The sequence below is a fragment of the Rhineura floridana genome, chromosome 5 (genome assembly GCF_030035675.1).
Source record: "Rhineura floridana isolate rRhiFlo1 chromosome 5, rRhiFlo1.hap2, whole genome shotgun sequence".
NCBI lineage: Eukaryota > Metazoa > Chordata > Lepidosauria > Squamata > Rhineuridae > Rhineura > Rhineura floridana.
Window position 1 is genome coordinate 77820842 of NC_084484.1, and position 27813 is coordinate 77848654.

The 27813-nt window shown below is 43.5% G+C and overlaps 1 protein-coding gene across 3 annotated transcripts in view; it reads right to left on the bottom strand.

Moving 5' to 3' along the window:
* Window positions 1–64: 64 nt before the first annotated feature.
* MAP3K15 (mitogen-activated protein kinase kinase kinase 15) overlaps window positions 65–27813 on the bottom strand; it is a 138803-nt gene continuing 111054 nt past the window's right edge. For 2 of the 3 annotated variants that reach the window (XM_061627255.1, XM_061627254.1), the window contains 10 exons: window positions 27394–27577; window positions 26069–26246; window positions 25324–25498; window positions 19329–19514; window positions 8399–8504; window positions 7719–7929; window positions 1175–1287; window positions 945–1042; window positions 756–832; window positions 66–672 (listed from right to left, as the gene is read on the bottom strand). In XM_061627255.1, the coding sequence (XP_061483239.1) occupies window positions 591–672; window positions 756–832; window positions 945–1042; window positions 1175–1287; window positions 7719–7929; window positions 8399–8504; window positions 19329–19514; window positions 25324–25498; window positions 26069–26246; window positions 27394–27577 (1410 nt within the window). In that variant the 3' untranslated portion in view covers window positions 66–590. Of the gene's footprint in view, window positions 673–755; window positions 833–944; window positions 1043–1174; window positions 1288–7718; window positions 7930–8398; window positions 8505–19328; window positions 19515–25323; window positions 25499–26068; window positions 26247–27393; window positions 27578–27813 lie in introns of all 3 variants that reach the window. The other variant, XM_061627256.1, reaches the window with a different exon arrangement.

Consider the following 27813-nt stretch of genomic DNA (forward strand, 5'->3'; position numbering starts at 1 on the left):
TTTGTGTACGTCCTGCTCTTGCCACCTCTCCAATGACTTCCCAATGAAAAGAAGCCTTTTTCAGCATGTTTATTTTCAGTATGCACTTAGATTGAATATGTCATTCTCTTTGTTTAGATAAAAACCCAATTGTACAAAGATGCTAATGTCTTATAAAATTAGACACAGTAATATTTGTTAAGCAGAAAGTAACAAACATTTTTTAAAAGCAGCTGGCATCCCTAGAACAGTACCGTATGTATTTTAATATGACTTATTAAAGTGCATAAACTAAATGTTAGATCTGCCTCTGTATCTAAAGCAAGCAATTTCCCAGCTACTATACTATTTACAGATCTGAAAAATATACATGATTCAATGTGTATTCTAGTAGAAAAAGACTTACAAACAACAATAACAAAACATGCTACATATAAGAATTGTCATCTTTCTATTATTTAATAATATAACACTTCCAAAGATAAAGCCTGTTTAATGTGTCTCTGTGCAAAACTTGCAGGACCAGTCTATGTATAATGCAGCAGTACAAAAACTAATAACTTAGTTGGAATATGTGTTCCCCCCTTTCAACTTAGCGCTTGGCATATGTGTTATGCTTCCATTTCCAAGATTTTATTATTCAGTTTTCTGTGTTTTAGTATTTCATTCCAAATTCGGCAGAGAAGACCCCCACTGTACGAGAGACAAAAATAGTAAGATTGTTAGAAGTCTATTGCAAATCAGGTATTGCTAGAATCATGCAATTATTTTCTTACCGGAGTCTAAGGAATCGCAAGTCATCTTTAGTGATGTTGTTTAGAATATCACTGAGTGTATAATCCTCTTGAACAAACTGAAAGATAAATAATTTCAGTGTGCCTAAATGTTGTTCAGCGAAACAAAACTATTATTCAGAGAAGACCAGATGATCAAATTTGAGGTCCTTATTCCCTTTTTAAACTTACCTTATCAATTGCATCTGAATCAGCTTTTTGTTGTTTTAACCACTTGACAAGTTCTTGGTCTACACTGTGCTCAAGAGCAGATGGAGGTGGTTGAATTTCTGCAACAATCAAGAGTGAGTTAATCAAACTCATTCTGTTGTGTTAAAAAAAATACTCAAATGTGTTGTTTGTCCAAAAACTCAAGCCATTCACCAACTGATCACACGTTTCAATTCTGTTCTCACACCTACCAGCAGTTTTCAACTGCAGCTGAAGGAGATGCAAGTCTTGAATTCTTTGCTCCAGCGTTTGCCGTAGGAGTGTTTGGTATTCTTTCTCCTTCTGTACCAGGTTCTCCAGTAACCTATTAACAATAAGAGTCAGAGTTGGGTCTGGCACAGCATTTCTCCAGTGGGCACCAGGACACTGCCAAGTGGGTACTGTCTTCCTTTGCTAGTGCTTGAGGCAGGAAAGAGTTACCACTACAATGGACCGTCGCCATGGAGTGCTAGCTCATTTTTCCTGCCTTGCTTGAGCAGTACTGATTTTGCCTTGCTCTTCAGTCTGGCTAGCTTATATCCTTATTTAAGTTTGAATTATTCTTCACTGTTGTTAATTGGTGTGATTGTGTATGGAAGGTTTCAGACAATTTATTAATGAACTGGTCTGAGTGTCTTGAGTGACTGGAGTATCCGTTGTGTCTGTTGATTAATTAATGTATTGTAGAATTAATTACTTCAAACATTTGATCCCCTGAATTAATTACCCTACTGATTAGCTGAAGAGTCTAAGTTATTCCCCTTACAGTTAAGGAATTTTTCTGGGCTAATTTCTCCATTTTAAATAGTATTTCTGGGTTTAAAACAACAACAACAACAAAAGAACCCTCACCTGCTGCTGACAAGATGTAACAAGCTCTCCATAGAGCACTCTAAAAAATTAAAATCGGGGTACAAAGCTGCAGGAACAGTTGGTGCAATAGCGCCTACAGCCCACTCACATAACGGTTAAAAAGATAAGCTGCATGCACAGAGGCAGCCGCCATTTTACTCAACAACAAACTGTCTCACAGTCAGTGTGTGGCCCATTCACTCTTGCAGTACCACAGGGAGAGGCAAAGCGCTGTTAATCCTGTAAGCAATGTAGTAGCAGAGCAATCGGGGAAGAAGCATATTACCAAAGATAAGGACAGTAATAACGCAGTCTTACCAACGTCGTCATTACAGTGCAGAACAGCAGCTTATGTGGGAGAGCAAAGCCAGCAGTGGATGGCAAATAATAATGAAATGCTCTTGGAGGAGGAAAGGGCTCTAGATCCCTCAGTCCATTTTTGCTCATCTTCAGATAAGGAAGAAGAGGAATTCACAGGGTTTGATACACAGCTGCCTGAATGTGCACAGAGCACTTTAGGCACCATGCCTTTGTGTAATACTGCCACTTCTGGTAAAACTCAGCAACAGCAGCACAGAGCCTTAGTTAATACACACGCAGCAGCAATACCATACAGATTCAGCACAGTCAGTTAATGTGGTCTCTGCTGCCATCTCCTGTTCCACTCAGGAACTACAGAAGATGGAATCTTTTAATTTAAGTCCTGCTTACTTAAATCATATTTGAAGTGCTCTGATGGATGACATTTCAGCAGAACTAGCTGCTTTTTGCCAGTCTTTTCAAGTAGCTCCTATGCAAGTACAACAGTTTGCACAATCAGGTCAGACAATAGGGATCACTCAATTGCCACCCAATATGCTGCAGTGCAGTTCTTGGGTGGGGGGCAAGCAAGTAGGTCTGATGAGGAGCAGCAATGGCTACAAATGACTCACCAGATCTACATGATGTCAGAGGTAGAGCGTGGGGGTTCACAGCACACAGACCTGACAAGCCACCTGCTGACACTGAACAATTTCTGCATGATGATTCACTTGTTACTCTGGAGGAGGATACAGATGAATGGAGTGGTGGTTCACAGGTGGATGAACACCAGTCCAACAGATTGTTCCCATAGTGCCCATTACATGCCTCTGCTATGGAAGGCTATATGTCAGCTTCAGATTTAAATGATTCAGCAGTGGAACAGGCACCTTCTACTTCAAGGGGAGCCACTGTACTTCCAGAAACAAAGCCTAGTGACAGGGTGGTAGGAGTGCCAGCACTCCTCAAGAAAATTGTGAAATCTGAATGGGATTCACCAATTCCGTCTAGAAGATCAGTGGCATATGCTAATAATTTGTACTTGTTAGACTCAGTGTTCATGGAGCAGCTGAGAGCTCCAGCCATTGCTGCCCCAATTTCTGCTTTAGTTTCCAGAAATTTCCTTTCAAGGAATGGGGATGCTCAGCTGAAGGATCTCACAGAGCAAAAGTTAGACACGACACTTAAAAAAGTACATGAGGCTACAGCATTGATTATACATGCTTCATGTGCAGCAACTCTGTTTTCAAGGGCTGAGTTACTGTGGTTAGATGATATTTTAGACAATCCAAATCAGGAACCAGAGAGACTCAGGAAAACCATTTTGAAGCTTTCAAGAGCGGAGGCCTTTGTTGCAGATGTGACAATGGATGCCACACAATTCGCAGCTAAGGCTATGACAGCAGCAGTGGTGGCTAGGTGCATCTTGTGGCTTCACCATTGGGAGGCGCATGCTACTTTCCATCTGGTGCTGGCTACAGAATCATATGCAGGCAAGAAACTGTTTGGGGACGACGTTTTGAAGGACATATTAGTAGAAATAAAACAAAAGAAAAAGGCAATACCAGTAACAACTCAAAGAAGGGATGACCGACTTTCCTTTCGTCATTACCAACCATACCAGTCATTTTGCACACCTAGATTTGGAGAAAGAGGACAAGATTACCATTCCATTAGACAACCTTGGACTCGTCCTAGATTCCAGTCATGCAACCAACAGCAACCAGGAACATGAAGTACAGGTTCCACTTCCAATAGAGGTGGAAGACAGCAAAGACAATTCTGACTTATTTCCTATTCCAGTGGGAGGCTGCCTACTGAGCTTTGCACAACAGTGGAGGCAACAACATCAGACTGCTGGGTCAGGAATGTGGTGCATCACCGGTATCAAATAGTTTCAGGCTACACCTCCAAGCAGATTTATCCTTTCACCAATTTCACTGGATCCACAGAAGAACAGACTAGTGGAGAAGGCAGTAGACCATCTGATGCAGATAGTGGCCATAGAACTAGTTCAACATGACCAGAAATTCTGTGTTTATTCTCTGCTCTTTATCGTGCTGAAGAAAGGGGGCACTTGGAGAGCTGTGCTAGACCTAAAATTCCCGAACAGATTCGTAAGATACCAAAAATTTCATATGGAAACTTTGGTTTCCATAAGGGAAGTGCTTCAGCCACAACACTTCTTAGCCTCCATAGACCTAACCGAGACTTATCTCCATGTGCCAATACATCCACAGCATTGCAAGTACCGCCGCTTCGTTTATGGCAATCAACACTATCAGTATAGGGCAATGCCTTTTGGTTTGGCGTTAGCTCCAAGGATCTTCACAAAAATAATGGTGACCCTTGTGGCTCATCTTCATCAAGACGGAGTGCATCTGTATCCATACTTAGACAACATTTTCATTTGGTTGCAATCAAGGCAGTCAGCACATCAAGACATTCAAGTCACCCTAGCAGCTCTCAAGGATCACAGGTTTCTGGTGAATGTGGTGAAGAGTCACTTGATTCTGCAGCAATGTCTACAGCATCTGGGAGCAATGACAGACACAGAATGGAAGAAAATATCTCTTTCTGAAGAGAGTTGAGAAGATAAAGCTGGCTGCTCAACCATTGCTGGAGAGAACCACAGAGGATCTAATGGTCTTAAAGGTTTGGAGGGAGCTGGTCTCAGCTATCCAAGTTACACCATGGGCCAGATTTCATGTTCGGCCTCTACAATGGACATTGTTACCTTATCAATGGCAGATAGCATATTCCAGGCATGTCCACATTCCACTATCTGCACAATTGAATTCTATGGTGGTGGACAAAGGATTGCAACTTATGCAGAGATGTTCCTCTAAAGGACCCACCACAGGAGATTGCTACAACAGATTTAAGTCTAAGTAGTTGGGGCGCTCACTGCAGAGGGATCATAATCTCAGGAAACAAAACAAAGCATCAACTTATTGGAACTTGGGGATGCACGACTAGTGCTGTAGCATTCTGTGCGGTTTCTCCACCTCAAACAGGTGATGTTGAGGACAGACAACAATTCTGCAAAGGCATTCATAAATTGTCATGGAGGAACAAAATCATGGATGCTTCATCTGGAGGCAGCAAGACTGCTATCCTGGGTAGAGAAGACTCTACACTCACTGACAGCAGAATACATAAGGGGAGTTGACAACATACAAGCGGATTGGTTAAGCAGACAGGATGTATTCCCGGGAGAGCAACAACTTCACCAGGAAGTATTCAGATACACAAAAGGTTTGGGAGCATGGATGCGGAGCTTTTTGCTTCAGATGTCAATCATCAGCTGAGAAGATACTACACCCGGTACCTGTCCAATACCTTGCAGATACAAAGCACTGGAAATAGTGCTTTCTAATTCTTCATCCGAGTCACTGGCTGCTCATCCGTATCTGAAACGGTTCTTAAGAGGGGCTTCTCTGACTTTGGTGCCCGTCCTCCATAGGTTTCCTATGTGGGATCTTCACAAAGTGTTGCCAGCTCTCCAATGCCACCTTCTGAATCACTGAAAACATCTTTGTATTTTCCACAGCGACAGTCATACTCCCAACAGATTCTGCTTTCATTCCAAAAGTAAATACAGTATTTCACCATCAGCAGGAGTTAGTATTGCCAACATTTTGCCCATCACCACAGCATGCTCTACAGTGTACTTGGCATTCCTTAGATGTGTGAAGAGCACTGAAGGTTTACATTAATAGGACAAGATCAATAAGGCAGACTAGTTGTTTGTGTCTTATCACCCAACTACTCTAGGTAAAAAGGTGTCATCTTCTGCTCTGGTAAGATGGATTAAGGGGTGTGTTGCTTTAGCGTATAGTTCACTGCACAGGCCAGTGCCACCAGGTATTGTGGCACATTCAACAAAAGCAGCAGCTGCTACTGCAGCATATTCAATAAATGCACCTCTACAAGAGATTTGTTGGGCAGCCACTTGGGAGAACCCAAATACTTTCACTAAACATTATAAGATAGACATTTATGCATCTGCAGAGGCAGCTTTTGGTAGGAGAGTTATCCAGCAGGTGCTGAGAGATCATTAACCACTTATGGCCCACCCATACAATAAGTCAGCTCTGGAACATCCCACTTGGGGGTGTCCTGGTGTCCACTGGAGAAGGAACCATTTTACTCACAAGAAAGGTTTTTCTCTGGGGGCACCAGAACACCGTCAAGGTCCACCCTGGGATGGAGGACAATAAAGTTTATAAAGAAAATGGGTGGAAACTAAAGGGTCAATAAAGACACCTAACGGGGTGCAAGTTTTTAGTTTCATGTAGTTATGGTTCATTGAATGTTGTCAGTATTTAAGTTTGTGTTATGAGATTATGTTTTTAAGCTTGGCCAGACAGCGAACTAGCACTCCGTGGGAGGGGCCACAGTGACAGTCCATTGGAGTGTTAACTCTTTCCTGCCTCAAGCACTAGCAAGCGAAGTGTCCTGGTGCCCCCAGAGAAACACCTTTCCGGTGAGTAAAACAGTTCCTTCTCACTTAAAATATTTAATGGTAGTACACTTTGATTTACAACAAAACCTAGTGCTGTAATATGAGTGTTTTAGTGGTTCTGATAGTTTATATTTTATACAACCCATGTTCTACAGGGGCTTTAGGCATGTAAGTGTCCATATGGCTTACCTTAAAACCAACCTTACATTTTCGAGTTATAGGCTATGTGGTAGGCTTGATTTTCAAGTGCTATGCAGCAGAGCTGTGCAACTGATCTGACTGAAGCCCAGATACTGAACTAGTGTTGGCTGGATCAGGCTGAGACAACAGCAGATCACCCCACAGCAGCACCTAGTAGGATTGAATGCAACATCTTCCCCCACTCCCTCCCCTCAGCATGTTTAATTAGGATTTAAAACCCTAATTAAATATTAGGGCTATCCCACAAATAGATTCAGGGCTAATCTGAAGTGCCAGATTGGGCCCCAAATTGCATGGACCATGCACAGTCCTCCTATCCAATTTAGATTTCTCTGCTAAACTAGTTCACAGAATTTCTACTAAACCCAGAGTTCTTAATATAAACAATTCCATTCATTGTTAAGATGCTACCTGGAATTTTCAGATCAGAATTTTGAGGATGAAGATTTCAGCACATTCCAGACTGTTAGGGTATAAAAGGAATTCATACACACACTGTCCTTTTCAAAACAGGATTGGCTAAAATAAGTGCTACAGCTCTCACAGCTTACATGGTACATTTATCCATGTAAAGGCATACCCTGAAACATTTGGGATACATTTTATGGATCAGCCTTGTAACATCCAAACTAGCCTCTGGCCTGAAATAGGGAAGTTGCACATGCAGTGACACTATATAGAATGGAGAAAGGGAAAAGGCATAATGCAGCCCTTACTGCTACACTATAGAGTTATGTGCAGAGGGTCTTGGCTTTCCTAAAGGAAAGGAATGTGAGTGCAAATTAACCTTGTATAAACCAAGAGTAGCTATACATGTGGAACTCTAGCCGACGGGCAGTGAGGGCAGTTTATAAACACCACCAATGGTCAGTAAAACTGCTAGATAAGAAGCCTCAACACACTTTATATATGTGCATTTTTAAAATGCTGTTAACCTGTTTGTTTCTTGCTTGAGCTTGCCCAACTGCAAGCTGAGCTGCTGCTGGATATCAGGGGTCACAGAAGATGTGACCATGCACACTCCAGAAGAGGTAACTGGTTCCTCGTGCCTTTTTCGCCCTGCATGATGGTAATCCTCCTCTACTTCATCTGCATCTTTGTCTACTCCTTCAGTCTCTGATGCTGGTTCAAAGTGAGCTCGAAGTTCTGCACAAAGCAACAGAGAACTGCAAAGGTTAAACATTTCTTTCTTTTACCATATACATAAATTCATCTAGTCAGCAAGCTTTTTTTGAGTATATGTTGTAGCTGTACCCTGATGAACGGGTGCCATGGGAATTCTTTAGTTTTAAGAAAGGACAAACGAATAAATTTGAGAATTATGTTACTGTGTGATAATCTTTCAAAAGAATACAGTGAGAATTGTAGCGAATAGGTTTCTCTCCAAACTTATATTCACAATTAAGCTGGTCTGCAAAGCACATTTTTATGCAAAAATATAGCATTCAAAAAATAACTTATTTTATGAAAGTATTGCAAAACTTTTAGATGTAATTACTATAGGAGAGGCAGAAGTACTACTACGGTCACAGCACACTAGCAGTTCTCTCAGAGCAACTGCTCACATCTTATTTAACCATATCGTTCAATTGTTTACCTCTGTGCTTTTACTTACCTGGAATAAGAATAGTGACAGCAGCTTGAACAGCACGTCTTATTATATTATCCATAGCAAACATCCAATGAGGCCTGATTAAATGATTCCTTAGTACTTTGTTCACCTGTAAGGAAAGGGCCAAATAAAATAGTGTATATAGTTAAAACTACAAATATTCTGTTTCCTGACTCTTAACTGGAGAGCAGAGGAAGCTGCCTCAACTGATCTAGAGGCTATACAAGCGAGCCAGCTCTCAAAGAGTGAGCAAACACGGAGAGCTAACGGGAGTTTGGCAGCAGAGTTAGGTGGGGGAGGTTCCTAACAAAGATGTGTCTTATAGCACATGTTATATACCGGTAGGACTCTTCAAGGAGGACGGGACAAAGCACATACCATTCCAATACAAGTAGAAAGATAGAAACAAAATAGAAACTATGGATGGAAAGGACCCTCTAGTAGTGGTGACCTGCAAGGTATGTGCAGTGTTTGCTTTCTTAACTGAGAACAACATGGCATATATAAGTGAAAGCTGGTTGAGCTGTTGGAAGAAAAAGTGAGAGGCCTGGAGTGGCGAAGGGTGTAAGAGAAGACAAAGAGTTCTTAGACAGAATGCTGGAACAACAGCAGCAAAGAGAAATACAGGAGGCAGAAGACAACAGCAAGTTGAAACAGAAGATGAGAGTGTTGAGGGGAGGAAAAGTGAAGTAACTCTGTGGAAAAGGGTAACAGGAGCAGAAGAGCAAGCAAACACTGCACTGGTGAAACTATGGAACTGCTTTCAAGTACTTGAGGAGGACAGCCTTGCAAAGGAAGAATTATAGGAGACCCTGTGGGACAGCAAGCGAGAGGCTGAAGCTCAGTCAAACAGAGGCAATGAAACCATGCTCTACAACAAGAAGGAAAGAAGAGTAGTAGCAGTGAGAGACCTCCCTACTGTGTGGGATTGAAACCCAAGTATGCCGGGAAGACCCATGGACCCACCAGGTATGCTGTCTCCCTGGAGGATGCCAAGTGGAGCTACAAAGACATCACATCAGACTCTGAAGCTCTGGGAAGGAAACTCAAGGACTTTGGGGCCCAGATAGTTTTCTCATCCATCCTTCCAGTACTTAGAAGAGGAGAAGAGAGGGAAAGAAAAATACTCTGAGTGAATGACAAGCTACAAAAATTGTGTCAATGTGAGATTTTGATTATGGGACTACGGGCAACACTTCCTGGAAAATGGACTGCTGGCAAGTGATGGGTTTCACCTCACAAGGACTGGAAGAATGTGTTGGCCACAGCATGGATAACTTCATCAGAAGGGCTTTAAACTGAATCCTAAGGGGGAGGGCAATGTAAACTTGAAAGTAAAGATTGACAACAGCTTATGCACAGTAACAGGAACTTTGAGTTGAAGGGGCAGGATTGCAGCTTGAGATTGATAGACAAATCATCAAGGAATACCAAATTACTTTGAACAAATTCAAATATCCAGGGCCTGATGAACTGCAACCAAGAGTAATGAAGGAACTAGCCAAAGAACTCTCGGAACCACTGTCTATTATCTTTGTGAAATCATGGAATGGGCAAAGTACCAGATGACTGGAGGGGGGCTAATGTTGTCCCTATCTTCAAAAAGGGCAAAAAGAAGGAAACTGGGACCTATGTACCAGTCAGTCCAACATCAATCCCTGGGAAAATTCTGGAGCAGATTATAAAGCAGTCAGTCTGTAAGTACTTTGAAAACAATGTAGTGATTACTAGAAGCCGACATGGATTTGTCAAGAACAAATCCTGCCAGACTAATCTTATCTCATTTTTTTATTGGGTAACCTCCCTGATAGACTGTGGGAATACTGTAGACATAATATATCGAAGTGCTCCATGATTAGCAAGCTCACTAAATGTGGGCTAAATGGAACTATCAGGTGGATCCACAGTTGGCTACAGAATCGTGCTTAAAGAATGCTTATCAATGGTTCCTTCTTGAACGGGGGGAGGTAATGAGCAGGGAATGCTTGTCAAATCTGCAGATGATACAAAATGTGGAGGGACAGCTAACAGCCTGGAAGACTGAAACAAAATTTAAGTGATCTTGATAAGCTGGAGCATTGGGCTGAAAACAAAATGAAATTTAACAGGGATACGTTATACTCCTAGGAAAAAGAAACCAAATGCAGTTATAAGATGGGGGATACTTTGCTCAGCAATACTACATGTGAGAAGGATCCTGGAATTGTTGTTGATCACAAGCTGAATATGAGCCAACAGTGAGATGTGGCTGCAAAAAAGGCAAATGCTATTTTAGGCTGCTTTAACAGAAATATAGTTTCCAAATTGTGTGAAGTACTAATTCCCCTCTATTTAGCAGTGGTTAGGCCTCATCTTGAGTACTGCATCCAACTGTGGACACCACACTTTAAGAAGGATGCAGACAAACTGGAATAGGTTCAGAGGAGGATAACAAGGAGACTGAAAGAACTGGGCATGTTTAGCCTTGAGAAGAGAACACTGAGGGAAGATATGATAGCACTCTTCAAGTACTTGAAAGGTGGTCACACAGAGGAGGGCCAGGATCTCTTATTAATCATCCCAGAGCGCAGGGCATGGAATAATAGGCCCAAGTTACAGGAATCCAGATTTCAGCTGAACATCAGGAAAAATCTCCTAACCGTTTGAGTGGTACAACAATGGAACCAATTACCTAGGTAGGTGGTGGGCTCTCTAACACTGGAGTATGCTTTAAATTTGATTCCTGCATTGAGCAGGGGGTTGGACTCGATGGCCTTATAATCCCCTTCCAACTCTACTGTTCTATGATTCTATGAAACTTGCCATGTAGAACGGACCATTGGTCTCACCTGAAGGGTGGTTTTCCCAGGTATCATGCCATCACATGGGTTATAGCACCATCTAGCGTCCGAAGGCAAGAATGTACTGAAGTCGACTTTGGGGCAGGCAAGCCCCCCCCCACTCCAGTTCATTCGTGACGAGGCCGAAGAGAGATATCTGAAAAGGTACCAAGGGCCAACAGTCTTACCAGCAAGGTAAACAGAGACACTGCCCCAAATAACACTGAACCATTCATTTCTGATAGAACCAGAAGGTCTTGACTAATGTTGAACCACATTCATTTCTAATAGAACCAGAAGGCTTGACTCAATCACACACTGTACGCAGTATAAGTTTACCTGGAATAATTTGAAAGGTGGTACAAAGCACCCGGGCATCCTCCAACAGGGAGGACCGTGATGGCATGATACCTGGGAAAACCACCCTTCAGGTGAGACCAATGGTCCGTTTTCCCCAGGTAGCATGCCATCACATGGGACGTACCAAAGCAGCCCCAACAGGGAGGGACCACTCACTGCTTTCATATGGGAAAGTACCTGTTGCAGAACACGCCTCTCAAAGGAGGCATCGGCAGAAGCGTAGCGGTCTATCTTATAATGCCTGAGAAAAGAACCTGGAGCAGACTATACAGATGCTCTGCAAATCTCTGCAAAAGGTGCATTGGTTGTGAATGCAGCTATAGTGGCTGCTGACCTAGTCGAGTGCGCCGTTATCTTGGTAGGCACTGGGAGGTCAAGCAACTTGTAAGCCAGTGCAATGCAAGCGCACAACCAACCAGACGAAGTGGATTTAAAAAACCTTTTCCCCCGGTGTCCATGGGTGAAAGGATACAAACAGAGAATCTGGTCATCTTATGTCTGGGTTGAGGGCCCTCCGAACATGGAAGGAGTGCCAGGCCTTCTCCAGTGGATGGGCGAGCTTAGGACAGAATGAAGGAAGAACCAAGTCCTGGTTGCAGTGGAAACTGAATTGGCTCTGGGACAAATGGCCGGATCTGGATGCGGCACAACTGAGTCCTTATGGAAGGTGCAGAGATGGAGTGTCGCTGACCATGCTGCCAACTCTGGAACTCTTCTCACCGAGGTGACCGCCACCAGAAAAAGGACCTTAAAGGACAACAGTCACAATGGTACTGACCTAAGAGGCTCAAAGGAGGTCACTGCAGGGCTTGCAGGACTTTAGGTAGACTCCAGGAAGAAAAATGTTGACACGCTGCCGAAGAAAGGAAGGCAGCTGGCTATACAGGACCTACAATCATCGGATGTGAGCCCATTTAAGCACTCGAAGGGTAGTCAAGCCTGGCAACACAAGGTATTAGTGGTCAGTTCCATGTTTAGATCCCTACGAAGACACTGATAGACTTGTAATGTGGTTCGTGAAGGTGGACGAACCCTGGAAGCAAACAGTCAGAGAAGGCGGACCATGCAGTCTGGTCGATGTGATTTGTTGACGGCTGTCTAGACGCCAGCATGGTATCAGCATACTTCTGAGATAGGCCTGTGCAGATCAACTGTTTCCGCACCAATGTCAAGCCGTCAGGCTCAATCAGTCGGGATCTGGGTGCCAGATTGGACCATGTGAAGGAAGATCTGATGTCACTGGATCTGATCCCGATGGCAGCCACCAAGAACCCACTATTAATAGAACAAGCTGATTAGAGGATCACATTCGATGCGGCCAGTACATAAGGTCCTATAGCAACGAAACTCCACAGTGCTCTGCCAGGAGGAAACCAAATAGGAGACCGTTCAGTCAGGAATTCCCAAGAGCCTCTATGGACTTTGCCCTTGTGTCTAGGTACCTGGGGAAGTACGGAAGCCGAGAGTTGTGACTCAAACAAGCTGGTCCACTGTCAAGCTGTTGAAACTAGGAGAAGGAGATGAAACGCTTCCTAGTGTAGTTTCCAGTCCCCTGGGATCACCAGTTGCCTGCTCAGCCAATCTGCAGTGACCTTCCGAGCCCCACTGAAGTAATCTCTCTTCGAGGGCAGCAGGAAACTCTCGGCCCAATATAATGATAGCATGACAGAGCTCCAATGCCCTTTCTAGCTTTTATGTAGTTTCACACAGAAGTTGTTGTGACTGAAGGATGCAAGGGTCGGATGGACTGCTCTCAGCTCCAGAGGCACAAGATAAACACTGAAGTAAGCATTACTAAAACTCAATGCTTGACAACTGTAAGAAAAAACGTTAACTGTTATGGTCAGCCAGGGAAGTACAGACGACTGTTGGGACTCGAGTGGACAATCCCCACTTACCAGGAGAACTGCACCTCAGGACAGACATGACTATGTAAGTAGCCGTAAGCTTAAACTATGTGATCAATCTAGCGGGAAGTTGCGCAGACAGCTAGCAAACAGGATCCAGTTTGCTGAACAGCGAAATGAGCCTTAATAAGGCAGCTTGGGATTTGTAAGAGACGGTATCACCCAGGGATGTGCTGGTGACGACCCCTAGCCACCAGGTTCATGTTGTTATTCTGCTAAACATCATTAATTAAGGATAAATGTCACACAATCAGTTATGAGGACCTGCAAGGGTACACACAGAGATGAGGGCTGAAACCCAGAGCTGAGTGTGACGTCCTTCCCTGGCTCTCCCTGTCAGGTTCCTACCTGCTTGTGGCTACTGCCTTTCACTAGGCACCACCAGGGACTCCACCAGTCCGGACTGTCCTTTTTAATGGTTTCTCTCTCCGCTCTAGCACAGATCTCACTAGATCCCCCTGCTAGGCAGCACCACCAGTCACGTTCTATAACCAATGTTCCCAGACACTTTGCCTGAGTCTCTCTCTATCTGGTGACTTTTGTGACTGCGTGCTTATGCTGTTCCCAACCCCTTTGTATCAATCTAGATAACTCATATAACTCGGGGTTGCTCTGGATACTTGTAATGTTATTATTCTTCACCGCTGCCACCATTCGTTACTGTTGCCCTTCAGCCTTGGTAATTACCTTGCCCTCCCTTCTGGTCTGTGAAAACCCCAGCCAAGGATCAGGCCTCCGGTAAACCAAAATAGTATTTATTAAATATCAGAAATAACAAGATTACTTTTATAATGGTACATAAGCATATGGTTTCATCTATTCCTATGATACTTGACTTATTATTAACTAGAACTCCAATTCCCTCTTTCTCCACACTCTCCTAACATCCACTACCAAACACCTTCCTTCCCTCACATTCACCAACTCTTCCACCTACTAACATCCACCCCTATTAACATCCACCCAGATTCAACTGTCATTCTTCCATTTATACTCTCAGCCATTCAAACGCTCAGCCAATCATCCAGCATTCTACTGCTCATCTACTCCCCCCTCCTCTTTCATTCCACTTACCATGTATCTTCTATACAAACAGCACTTACCATATTTACATTAATACAGAAACATCACACTGAGGCTGATGCAAGTCCAATAACTGAGGCCCCTAGAAGAGGCACCACGTTGTACCACTGTTGCCCCTGGAAGCGGCCTGCTATTAGTTCAGGCCTAAGGAAAAAGTGGGAAAAGCAAATATTGCTTTCAGTGCAAAAGATCGGACATAATTCCAGCCAAGGGGTATGCCATTTCTGTGGACAAACCTGGAGAAATAGGTGGATCCCTTTACCCAGTCACTAGACAGAATGATAGGAATTCCACAGCAGAGGACTACACCGTTTTCTGCCCAAGGAGACTGGATACCAACTAGGCCCTTTTCCTAGGCTAAGCCCTTCCACAGCCACTGTATAGACTGAGAAAAAACGCCCATAATGTTCCACAAGCAGCATCAACACCCTCAGCGTCAATACCAACCTTGCTGCTCAGGTGCAATTCCTGAGGAGGAATACTTAGAAGGCCCAAACGTGGCTGCTATACCCACTGTAGGACCACCTCACCTACCTTAGGGTCAATGTACACCTTGTGCAGCCCAAATTGCATGCAACATTCCTCCCAGCAGAATTGCTTCTGACGCAGGCTGTGCGAAACATGGAACTGATGGCGCTGAAAAGGCTACGGCTGCATATCACTGACTGCTGCTGAAGTGGGTACTGCTGCCTATCACTGTGCCGTGCCTAAATAACGACATTTAGAAAACCAACACAGGGTGAGCAGGCCACAAATATGCCCACACAGTAAAAGGACGCCGACCCAGACCATATACCAACATCCGCAGGGGAAGAGGAGTGTAGTGGAATAGGAGGCCCAAAATGACCTCACCCCAAGAGTGTGGTCTGATCTTTAACGAGCTGTACATGCAGCCAAAGGCTGGATTGGTGAGGCCAAAAAGGACCCAACCCAGGAGAGGGGAGAGGTCCGAGCCCAAGGAACTGTGGATGCGGCCAAGCAAAAAATAGCTACCCAAGGTAGAGGGGAGCCAACAGAGGCAGAGGAAGAAATCTGCCTCTAATTGGTTCCAAAACCATCAAAGGCAAACAACTGCATCAGTAGAGGGAACAATGACTCATGAGGCCAGCCTAAGCGCACCCGCCGAGGGGAGGGGAGCGACCTGTGAGAGGCAAAATAAATGCACTCAGTGGGGAGGGACATTGAGAGTGTTCTTCCGCACTGGTATTGTCTCTGGTCTGACAGGAACCGTGGAAACTTATCATGGTTCGTGAGGAGGAGTGACTCCTGAGAGAGAAAACAATCGCATGCAGTGGGGAAGGGCATTGAGAGTGTCCCTCCACACTGGTCTTGTCTGTGGCCTGGCAGGAAGCGTGGATACTTATCATGGTTTGAGAAAAGAGTGGAACCACCATGAAGAGCCAAAATAATTGCACACAGTGGGGAGGAGCAATGAGAGTGTCCTTCCACACTGGTCTGTATCTGGTCTGACAAGAACCGTAGATAACTATCATGGTTCTGCAGCAGCCTGCTTGTCTGGATATGTTGTCAGTTTCCAATCTCCGCCAAGGTGCCCCATTTAGAGCTGTAAATGCAGCCAGGAAACAAAGCCAGGGGATAAACCAAGCACGCACAGTAGATGGGATCGGTTCACTGCTGAATGTAGCCCAGAGATATATGCAAGGGCCAGAATATCCAAACACCATCAACTATGGTCCATGCAAGGTACTCGCTGCCAAGGAGCGCCTTTAAGAACAAACACACACAATGAGGAGAGGCAGTGAGTGTCCTTCCGCACTGGTCTAGTATCTGGCACACAGTGGGGAAGGGCAGTGAGAGTGTCCCTCCGCACTGGTCTTGCATGTGGTCTCACAGGAACTGTGGATAACTCATCATGGTTCCGCAGCAGCAGCAGTCTGCTTGTCTGGATATGTCTTCAATGCCTGAGAAGAAACCTCTGAAAAGAACTCACTGGGAGTGTAGGCAAATCAGAGGACCACCAGTCAATCTGCTCCACAGAAATAGTGGAGGAGACCCCTGCCCAGCCTGGCTGGCCACCAGCCAAAAGGGACGAGAAGTGATCGACATGGTATACACTCACCTGTTGCCTGGCCTAGTGAAACAGGTAGCACTGGTACACGCCCATGGACAAGGGAAGCGGTACAGCCCCAAGTATACTTCAGCCCAGCGGTACATCGAGTGGGTGCTGAGCCACCATAATATACACGCACAAGAATGGGGAGGTGCGGTATCTGTCACCAAGCCACGTCTGGAAACTCATCCGCCATAATATACATGGACAATAATGGGGAGATGTGGTATTTGTCGTCAAGCCACATTTGGCCACTGATCCGTCACAATATACACGCACAAGAGTGGGGGATGCGGTATCCGTTGTCAACCAACATCTGGCTGCTGATCCACCATCAGATACACGCCCACAGGTAGGAGGTGCGGTATTTGTCACCATCAAGGTAGGGGGGTGCGGTGTGGAGAGGGATCCAGTACACGCCCATGAGCGAGGGGAGCAGTACAACCCCAAGTGTACTACTGGCGACAAAGTACGATGAAGACAAATTGCAGGTACACGGACATAGTGGGAGGGAGCGCGGTACTGCTCCTGTGCACTTATATATCTGGTTGCCTCTGTGGCTCCTTTTGTAGTTGATTTGTTGGTGGTGTTAATACAAATCTATCTAATATACTTCACTGAAATATAAAACACACAAGATATGAGAGAAATGGGGGGGGTAGCTGAAGAGCTTATAGGCCAAAAAACATCCCCAATGAAAAGGGCAGGAAAAAGGAGTCAGACAAAAAAGGTGGAGGCCGAAAGGGTGGGAAAATTGAATAAAGATGGCAGCCGCCCAGGCTGAAAGCACTACTCTCTGCAAGGCAGAGACAACCTCCTGAGGAGGCAGCAAAGGGCAACCACCCTGTAGTAGCAGTCACCGGAGTCTCCTCTGTGAGCGCCAAACACGTTGCAGTAACAAACACGAGCCGCAGCCGCGAACTCCTAACGGCCTCAGTAGTGAGCTGAGGGGAGAAAAGGGAACCTCCACAGCAAAGAGTGCCAAGTGCGCTGCCGCTGCAAGCTCCTGGCAGCCGCAGTAGTGAGCCATGGGGAGAGAGCTGCCGCCGGGAAGATCAAAGCCGTTGCCACAGCAGGCTCCCTTTTGCGGCGAAGTAACAGCTTGCTGCAGCAAGCTCCTGACGGCCTCAGTAGCGAGCCGCGGGGAGAGACAGTCACCGCCGCGAAGAACAAAGCCTCTGTGGCAGGCAGAGTAACAGCTCAGAATGGAGGGAGTTGCTGCCACTGCTGAAGCAGGTGTGGCACCAGTAGCCTCTGCTGTCCCCTCAGGGCAAGATGAAGAGGGGGGAGCAATAAGGAGCATAGGTGGCACAAACAGCCCCCGCAGTCCCCAGAAACAAAGCGGGACAGAAGGGCAGGAACAAGGGGGGGGAATTTAACAACCGCCCCAACCAGCTCAAAACTATCTCAAAGAAAATTCAAAGTGAAAAAAGGAGGGCAAATGACTGGAAACAAAATCAAACGAACCCCCCAGTCAACACACTCTCACACACAACTTTCACAAGTCCAACACTAAAACCTTCACCCCATGCGCTGGAGATAACTGCCTCAGACAAAGGCAAGAATGAACTGGAGTGGGACAGGCTTGCCTGCCCCAAGGTCTTGACTTCAGTACATTCTTGACTTTGGATGCTAGGTGGCGCTATAACCACGTGATGGCATGCTACCTGGGGAAAACAAGTTTGGGTAAATGCAGGGTTACAACAAACAATGAGTCTTTCTGGATTAACAGCTATAACACATTTTGGAACATAAAAGCAGCCCTGCTGGATCAGACTAAATGCCCAACTAGTCCAGCATCCTGTTTCCACAATGGCCAACCATATGCCCATGAAATACAGCCACAATGACTAGTAGCCTTAGCCTCCACGAACAGGACTGAACCCCAGAAAAATATAGTTCAAAGACCAAATTTTTAAATATATACTTTAAGTAAAAGAATGGTTTCTTTTGTGAAAATGCTGTCCTATTTGAACTAAAATATTTATAGAACAATGCCCGTGGTAACAAATTAAAATAGAGGAAGCTTATAATTTAAATTCTAATTGACGTGCTTGGATTTCAACCTTGTGAATGGTATTTAAATATGTTATTGACAATGTCACTGAAATATCTTAACTTCTTAATAATTACTCTGATTATTTGCTTCCACTGTGATGCAGTTGCAAGATGCTACAGCTGAAATACTGTATTTATACTAGCAATGCATAATAACTGGATTCTCTGGATGATTCAACTATGTCATACTCACGAGTGGAATCACTGAAATGAAAGCACACCACTTTAGTCCATTGTTTTTAATGGGTCTACTTGGAATATGACTTAGTTGAATATCACCCTTTGCTTACTCCAGGTTCTTTGCACAGTAGTGTGCATTGTACACTATCTTCCAAAGGTTTATGCAGGAAGTGGGGCTCATTTCTGCAGTTTTGTGGAACTGAGTAAATGCATTCTCCCTTGCATCTCTTGCATTCACTGCTAAGCAGGTCAGCTGCTGTCATATGATATGCTACAACTCCTATATCCTCCCCACCCCAATAGGATAATCCTTGGATTATCTAGCAGCAGAAATCATGAACAGGTACTCAAGGTTGTAGTGGGCAAATATTGTTTGGCTCAGGAAACCTGGGTATTTGTGGAAGTGGTAACTTGTCCCTTCCCACATCCCAAATATTATACTTTGATGAACATACTGCATCTTGAAATCCAAACAATACTAGATGAATCTGATTGATGGAAGTACTGTCAAAGTCCAGGTCCATTTTCAACTTGGATATAGTTGATGCCATAACTCTGTGTTCAGGAGAGCGTATGAAATCTCTTAAAATCCCAATTATCTGCTTGATGTGAGCAACTGAAAGATGCAGTTCTTCAGAACTCTGAAAAAAAGGATGAATACACAAATCTTTAAAATCTCGCATCAGCAAATTCCATGGGGTAAGGGGTATTTGCTCAGCAGGTAACTAGGTATTCTAAGTAAAACTTGCTTCACATTACTAAGTCAACAAAATTAATTTTAAAAAATGGTGTCTGAAAGGTATCCTTTTTATTTGCTTCTGTCTATGTAGTAAGAGTGAAGAGGATGCAACTCCCTGCTTAATTTTCATCAAGCCCCTGGGCATTTGCAGGGATTCTTCACTGCTCTAGTGGTGGGTAAGGCTGGTGTAAAAGGAAAGAGCACTGACCTGGCAACACTGCCTGGCTGAGGGAGGCAACTCTGAACAAGGCCCCATCCACCAACAGGGAAGTGAAACAGGGAGAGTGCAAACACGGATACGAGAAGGTTGAGAAGACACATCTCTTGGGGGGGTGACAGAGTGGAGGCCAGGCTGGGAAGCCCAAATTCTACAGATTCAGCAAGACTACCCACTGCTGCTGAACCATCCTATTCCCTTCAACATGGCACTAATGATTACTACCAGCTGGGAAACTGCTACTCCAGCCACTGATTATTTTACCTGTGTTTGGCCCCTCACTGATATTTTCTGTGCGTAGTTTTTGATAGAAAAAGGTTCTCCACCCTCAGTTTTTGTCTTACTGTCTGAACACTCACTCGCTACACACTCGCTAGCAGCAGCTGCAACAAGATCTCTCTAAGATCAGCACTTCTCAAAATGTCTATTGTGCTGAGGCACACTTTTGTGAAAGGGGCTAACGCATGTTTTGAAGTATTAAGCAATTCTGCTGGATCATCACCTGCAACACTGATTCAACACTCCATCAGTAAGTAAGTAGTATCATTATTCCATTATGATGGAATAGCTTTTAAAGATGTTTTTAAAGTTGTTTTTGTTTTGTTTTAATATATTGGTTAAGATGTTTTGTTTTAATGTTTTACATTATTTTGTTTTTAAGATGTTTTAAAGTGCTTTTAGTGTTTTTTGTTTGCTGCCCTGGTCTCCTTCTGGGAGGAAGGGCGGAATATAGATTTAATAAACAAAATAAATAAATAATAAACGTTTTCCTGATGCAGCCTGTGCTGTGGCTGACAGGTTCACAGTAGCAACCACATTACCCAGAAAGCACAGTCCCACCTGGAGGCCAAAACTGAGCAAGAGATGGAATTCCTGGAGACAGTACTAACCATGCTGTCATAGATGCGAAAAATGTGGCTGCCACTGTTCTGGAAGTTGACTATTAGTTCTCTTTTTGAGCAAGGGGTATACCCAATTTTAATGCAGGAAGAATGTTCCTTGAGTCAAAACTGTGGGAAACACTGACTCATACTAACCAGGTCTTTGCTTTGTTAATTTTCTAGTAAAAATCTGAGTAACTGAGATTTCTCAATGTAATGCTGGCTCCCTATTAAGTGTAATTACATTTGGGAGACAGCCATGGGAATGATTGTACCCTTAAAAGGAATAATTGCCACTAGCCTTAACCATGGTTAACACTAATCAGGGTTATCATTTAATATACAACTATGGTTTAAAATCCTGGTTAAATAGAAACCTAGTTAAAGGCAGAATGGGAAATTTGCTCCGGACAGGAATGACTTTCTGTGACTGCCTCCCCCCCCCAACCACAGATAACCAGAAACATCACTCTCAGTTCTCATGCCTGTTTGGCTTACTTACATTACTGTGGCATTTTAAGGTTTGTGGTACCACATATATCTACAATATATGTATTTCCCCCCACCCTGCTGTCACCATTCTGGAAGAGCAGCAGAGGGCAGCTTTCTATCAGGCATGTCATAAGTACTTTGGATAATGGATTAAAATTAGCAAGCAAGAGAGATGGCAGAGTATGAGCTGAATTCATTTTGACTGTAATATTCAAACTCCAAGATTGAATTTGCCATTCTAATGCATTCTTATTGTAATATCTCTAATACCATGGGAAATGTATGGATAAACAACCACCTTCAAGTAGCCTGATGGTTCGGCTACCTGTTAAATGTAAATAAGTCCCCTTTTTCCACTTCAGGGTTGCAGTGGGCCCTCCTTTGCTTCCCATGTTTGTATCTCCACCCAATTCTGTGGAGGAGGAAGCTGGGATGAACACACTTGCCCTGTCTTCTCAAGCACTGTACTTAATCATCTTCCACATGTAGTTTCCCCATAAGATTTAGAACCCTACTTGAGTATAGCAGGCTCCTCTCTGCAAGACAGGCATGGTCCAAATCATAGAGGATAATTGGAAGGGTGACAAGGGGACGGTCACACCCTGATAACCATGTGGAGAAACAAACACCTGAAGAGAACTTAGGAAGGGGTGATTTGGAGGTGAAGAGTAGCAGGTGTCAATGTGCTGAACCTATCTCATGTTCACGACTTTTGCCCTCATACTCCTTAAGAAGGACTTTCCCCTATAGGGTTCCACATGCAGGTTTGTGAGATAAAGCATGCACCTGGGGCCGGGGGGAGGGGGGGAGAGAGTTGCAGGTGGAGGGATAAGTGTCCTTCTCTGTTCCAAATTACTCTCTCTTGGTGGTGCTGTAAAGCAAAGTAGAAGGCTGTCAGTGTTTTCTTATACCCTGATCCACTCTGATCCTTTGACCAGTGACCAGTATTACAGGAATTAGGGGCACATGGAATCTGTGCTTATGTTTTGTATACTATGAGAACATTTAACAATAAAGAAAAAACTGTAGTTTGGCATGTTGGCTGTAGCAATTGGTATCTCAATTCACAAATAGGCAAAAAACTTTGCGGTTTAAGAACATACCTGTAGACCACAGATATTTCTATCAAACTTTAAAAAGCAGGGAAATTGGGCAGCTATAGTGAATGCACCAGGGGAGCAGGAGACTTGACCTGCTCTCTGAGATATTGTACTGCCCTACAAATTTGTCAAAATGCAAACACAATTTGTGTTGGTCTTTCACAGTCCACTTCCTGTGTAGTCTGTATCAAATTTAATTTTTATTAATTTCAAAGCATTTTATTGGTCAATGTCATATGATGGTGAAGATAGCCTTTTGTGCTTCAAATTGGAGGTTATGTTCTATTTCTATTTTGGGTGCATTAACAGTTGAATCTGAAACTGCAGTTTGATGTAAAATCAGACTGATTCCAATATGTTGCTACTTCAGCAACGACTAGCTGTTGGAAAAAATAAGATGCATGTTTTCAGCCTGCTATGTTTCAACCACTTTATTAGAGGTAAGGTGGGCACAGTCAATTAAAACCATAGAGTACACCTAGAATATATTTCACCTCCCACTGTTTTATCTTGTGCAAATTGAGACACTCCTGTTTTCCTGATTTCCACTGGAGACTATTCTGCAGAATATTCAGTGCCATTATTCCACAATTATTTTTGGAGCTTTTTAGTTTAAATTTTGCTGCTGTACTTCACATAGTCACAGAAATAGAAATAAAAGAAAATGATTTCCTATAGGAAACTTCACTAAAATTGCAAAGTAAATCAGACATATTTAAAGTGACCATCTGAACCAGTCCCTGGCCACATCCACACCAGGCCTTTATTTCACTTTAGTCAGTCATGGCTTCTCCCAAAGAATCCTGGGAAGTATAGTTAGTGAAGGGTGCTGAGAGTTGCTAGGAGATGCCCTGTTCCCCTCACAGACCTTCAATCAGAGTGGCTGACTATTAAACCAGTGTGGCCGCTGAAGCTATGTCAGGGGAATAGGACTCTCCTCTCAGCACCCTTCACAAACTCTACTTCCCAGGATTCTCTGGGAGAAGCCATGACTGTCTCAAGTGAAATCAAGTCTGGTGTGGGTATGGCCCCCTGATTAGCCAAGCCAAGCAGCTGTGAGTCTGGCTTTTAGAACACTGACAGTTGGTTCTTACTGAGCATGCCCGACACTATCATTGAGTTCAACCCAAAATTTCTTAAATTAATTAAAAATCAGCTAGGCATTTTTTTAACTTTTAACTTGCAGAAGACGAAGGTCAGAGTATGAGGCAAGGTCAGTAATAGGATTACAGGTACTCTGTGAACATGGCTGATTTTTAAGGAATTTCAACAGATTATGAGAACTCTTACGGAAAAATTCCAAAAGGGCTCTGGGTTTTTCCCTTCTCTTTTTAGACTTTGAACTCTCAATTCTCTCTGACTGTCTTGTGTATCGTCATGAAAATTTACAGGGTTGTTAAGCAAGCGTTTCTGAGTTCAGGACTATAAGTTTTCTAAGGTTTTGTTTTGAAATGAGCTTATAGGAAGCATCAGAATGGCATGGGGGTATTTTCAATTTAACACTGCAGAATGTGAAAAATCCACGCTGGCTATAGTATACAGCCACTCTCATGGCTGTATAATACTACAGAAAGATCTAACTATCAACAAGGTTCACTACGGCAAGTATAACTGTTGCTCTGTGTCACAGCATAAGCCCTTAAATGTTTCTCTTTTTCTTCTATATCACAATACATTTCCAAAGACAACCTTGAAAAGAAACACAAACAGGATAACATATTGACGCAGGAAAAGGGGTAACTGCTTATTATGCACTAGCAATTCGCAAAAGAATTCACTGCTGTTGCAGTTGTATTTAAGAAAGTCTACTCTCTCATATTCTGTATTCTGCCTTAATCCTTTTTAATTAATTGCATCAGATATTGAATTCCTGTTTGACTAATGTGAGAACTACTTGCTTAGCCCCCCATGGTTCATATTATTATTATTATTTTCATTATGTATCACACTTCGCATACTCTTGCTTCTCTCTGAATGGCCACATACACTCCTCACCCTCCACCTTAATGTGAGTTTGTTTGTGCTCATGTCTGGAGTTCTAGAAGCTGCCGACAATATCAGTATGTGTTCGCATGGGGAGGAGATAAGCTTCACTCTCCTTTCCATGCTTATTTAGAATGCCCGTCATCAAGCCTGCACTTCCCAATGCATGTAGGATTTCCACATTTAGTCCCCTTCCCACGCTTCAGAGTCCACAAAGCCATTTTGTGCATATGAAAGAAAGAAGGGGAAGGTAGACAAAGAGGCCTATCCAAAAGTCAAGGGGAACCTCCAGAATGAAACTTGTGGTTTAAAATAATCTTCCCATTTTGCTCTGTGATAGTTGAGCCATCTGATTTAGACAGAAAAAATTGGGAAAACATGCCTAAAAATCTGAGTGATCAATACCCCTAAATCAGGGGAAAAGCTTAGGCTCACATTAATCCTCATGATGTTATAACCATAACTCTCACTCAGAGCTGGTGCCAGAGGGTGGCCAGGTCGGGCCCTTGCTGAGTGCCCCTGTGGCCCAGAGGGGCCCCTCCTTAGGGTGGGAGGGTAGCGCTCCCCTTCCATGATCCGTGGCAGTGCTGACTCTCAACCCTGCTGCAGGTCGCAGAGAGGAAGGTGCCAGCCTCGCCCCCTGCCTCTCCCTTGCTGTGAATGCTGTGTGCTGCATGTGGATACCTGCCATCAACCAAGATTGTGGCAGAAGGTTCTCTAAGGGGCTTCTCTAAGTAGCATAGCACACGTGTGCCATCAACCAAGATGGCAGTGGGGGTATCAGCCCCTTAGGGAAGCCCCCGCCGCCATCTTGGTGGATGGCAACCATGTGCACACAGCATGCAAGATTATTTGTAAGGACTGATGGAAAGGTAGGCGTGGGCATGACAGGCCTGGGGCAGGCTGGTGCACAAGGGCCTAGTCATGCCTGGTGCCAGCCCTGCTCTCACTTAATTTCTAAATGTTATATACTGCATATTTTAAAATCTTTTAATTTTACCTTTTCCAAACAAGCAAATAGTTCTGAACCCGTATTACCTGTGCAACACATTCTTGTAAATTGGAAGCTACTTGGTTTTGCTCCTCCTTGAGGATTTTATAGAGAATTGCACGGCGTTCACTGTCCTTTCGTAGCAAGAAAAGACCAGAATCCCTTTCCTCAAGTGAAGGGGAAGCACTTCGCTCATCTGAAACTGAGCTGTCATCAGGAATACTAGAGCAGAAAGTGACATCATGCACAAGAAACTACAAATTATCAAGTTGGCGTCAACAAGAAAATGAATAACCCAATTTTCAGTTACTTCTAATGTATGGACAATGTCATGTGTGCTACACTGATCACAACCCAACCCCAAGTTTTACACTAGCTGGACACAGTTGTCTATGAAACAGACAGCAAGCTAGTCCTAAAAGCAGTATCTGTAGTAAGAAGACAGGCTCTATTATAATGTGGAACACATTCCTTTGACGATGTTACACTTCCTGTTCTTTCTTGACAGGGCCTCTTCTTTTTCCAGTTAGATTCTTATAAGGAGTCTTGCTTGCAGGAACCTGAACAAACCCTATTTGACAGTTACATTTAACATCAACCAATGCTTTTTAATGGATGGTGCAATGGATTTAACTTTGAGAACATCCTCTCAATTGTAATGATGAAATAACAAAATAAAAGAATAGGATTTTGATTTTTTTAAAAAAATCCTCTCATCTGTTAACTATAAGCATCTGTTAATAATTGTCTTCTGTGAACCTAATATGCATTTTTGCATAGGCCAGGTTTTACCTCAGTAAATGGGAAATAGGACTTTTTGCTTGGACCTCTGATACTGAGCGCTTTGCCTTTTCAAAGAACATGTCATGTGGCATATCAGAGTCTGGTGAGACAGAGCCATGTTCACTGCTGCTGCTGCCAGCCTGTTCCCCTTGGACTGGCAGAGGAACTGATGTGCTACGGTTATAATCTGGAGCACATAAAGAAAAAAGGAATTAATAAACAAGCCCACCTATCTTTCAAGCAAATGAAACAAATGCACTATAATTCAAAATTCAACAAAAAATTGACATGTGAAATGAAACTACTGATGTGAGAAAGTTTTATGTTTTCAAGCAACAGAAATAGAATGTGATGACTCATGGAAAACCCATCTCAAACCAACACTAGCCTATTACCTTGCTAGTGCACCTCACCTAGAAAGTGTAATATAAGAGACCTTTGTGTGTGATCCTCATCCACTGAATTACTAGCGATTCAAGAAGCTGCTAGTTGATAAGATTACTGCAAGCCACTGTGCTGTTGTAACTTTGCTTTTACAGCTGTTCCAACACTGCATTTATGTAAGATTGCTCTCTTTGTGAAGCCAAATCAGTGCTTGCTCAGAGTTCCTAACTGCAGATCTCCTTGCTCTTCTTGTTGGTGCATAGCCTGAGATGCCTTATGGAGCTGAGTTTGCTGGGTACATGGCTGCTGAAAATAGGTTTCTTTAAGGATTCTCCAAAAAGGTTTTTTCCAGTAAAATTTTTAGTTATTTTAGAAAAAGTCTGGCCCTGATTTTTTTCAGTAAAAAATAGGACTCTTGTTTCATCAATTTCATTATTTCTTGAAGTTGTTACATCAACATTCGGTTAAACTGTACCACAGGGGTGTAGTCGTCCAGACTTGGGGTGTGTATGTCTTAGACCCTTTACTTTTTTGGGAGCAGGGTCCCTGACTCCAGCATCCTATGAGCTAATCAGCAAGAAAGGGGAGCATATAAGCCAGAGAAGAGTCTTCTAACATGCTTCCTTGTCCTAGGGATGTCTGTTGTTTGGGAGAAGGCATTAACAAGGATCTCATTCTCAACCCAGTAGGAGAAAAAAAGACTGGGAGGGGACGTGGCTGTGACTATCATGAAGGGACCCAGCACTTCTCAATTTACCACTACACTACTGCTGCACCATAAATATACTTTTCATAGTTTCTTGATTTCTTGACATGTCTAGAGTTTGACTTGTCACTTCCAGTTGATTTCTTGGTATGTTCAGAATCCAAAATTACAGAAGGATAATTATTGAAATCCCTTTACACAACTCTTAGTTATGCTATAGATATTTTGGCTGAGAATTCCTTACCAAATGGCTTGAATGCAATTCTGTTTTTCTTGCCTTTGTTCATCTGTTTCAAGAATGGGTCTTTAAGCAATTCAGATGCTGTGACACGCTTGTTTGGATCAGGTTCAAAGCACAGCAAAATAAAGGCTCTTGCTTCAGCAGATAATGATTCAGGAATTTCAGGGTGAATTTTGAACATTCCAACCTGCAAGTAGTAAGGATGGTCTACATCACTGAAGCAAGGGAAATTAATCTAAGGTTGACTCATGCTATTCACCTCTAAAGCAGAAAACAGTGTTGTGCTGATTAACCCTCTCAGTACTAGAAAAGGTGTTTGTTCACACACAGATAAAGAGAGTGAAAAAATAAAAGTATGGTATAACAATTCTATACAAACAAATATTAGCAAAAGCACTTTTCTAGGTATTTTATTTATTGTTC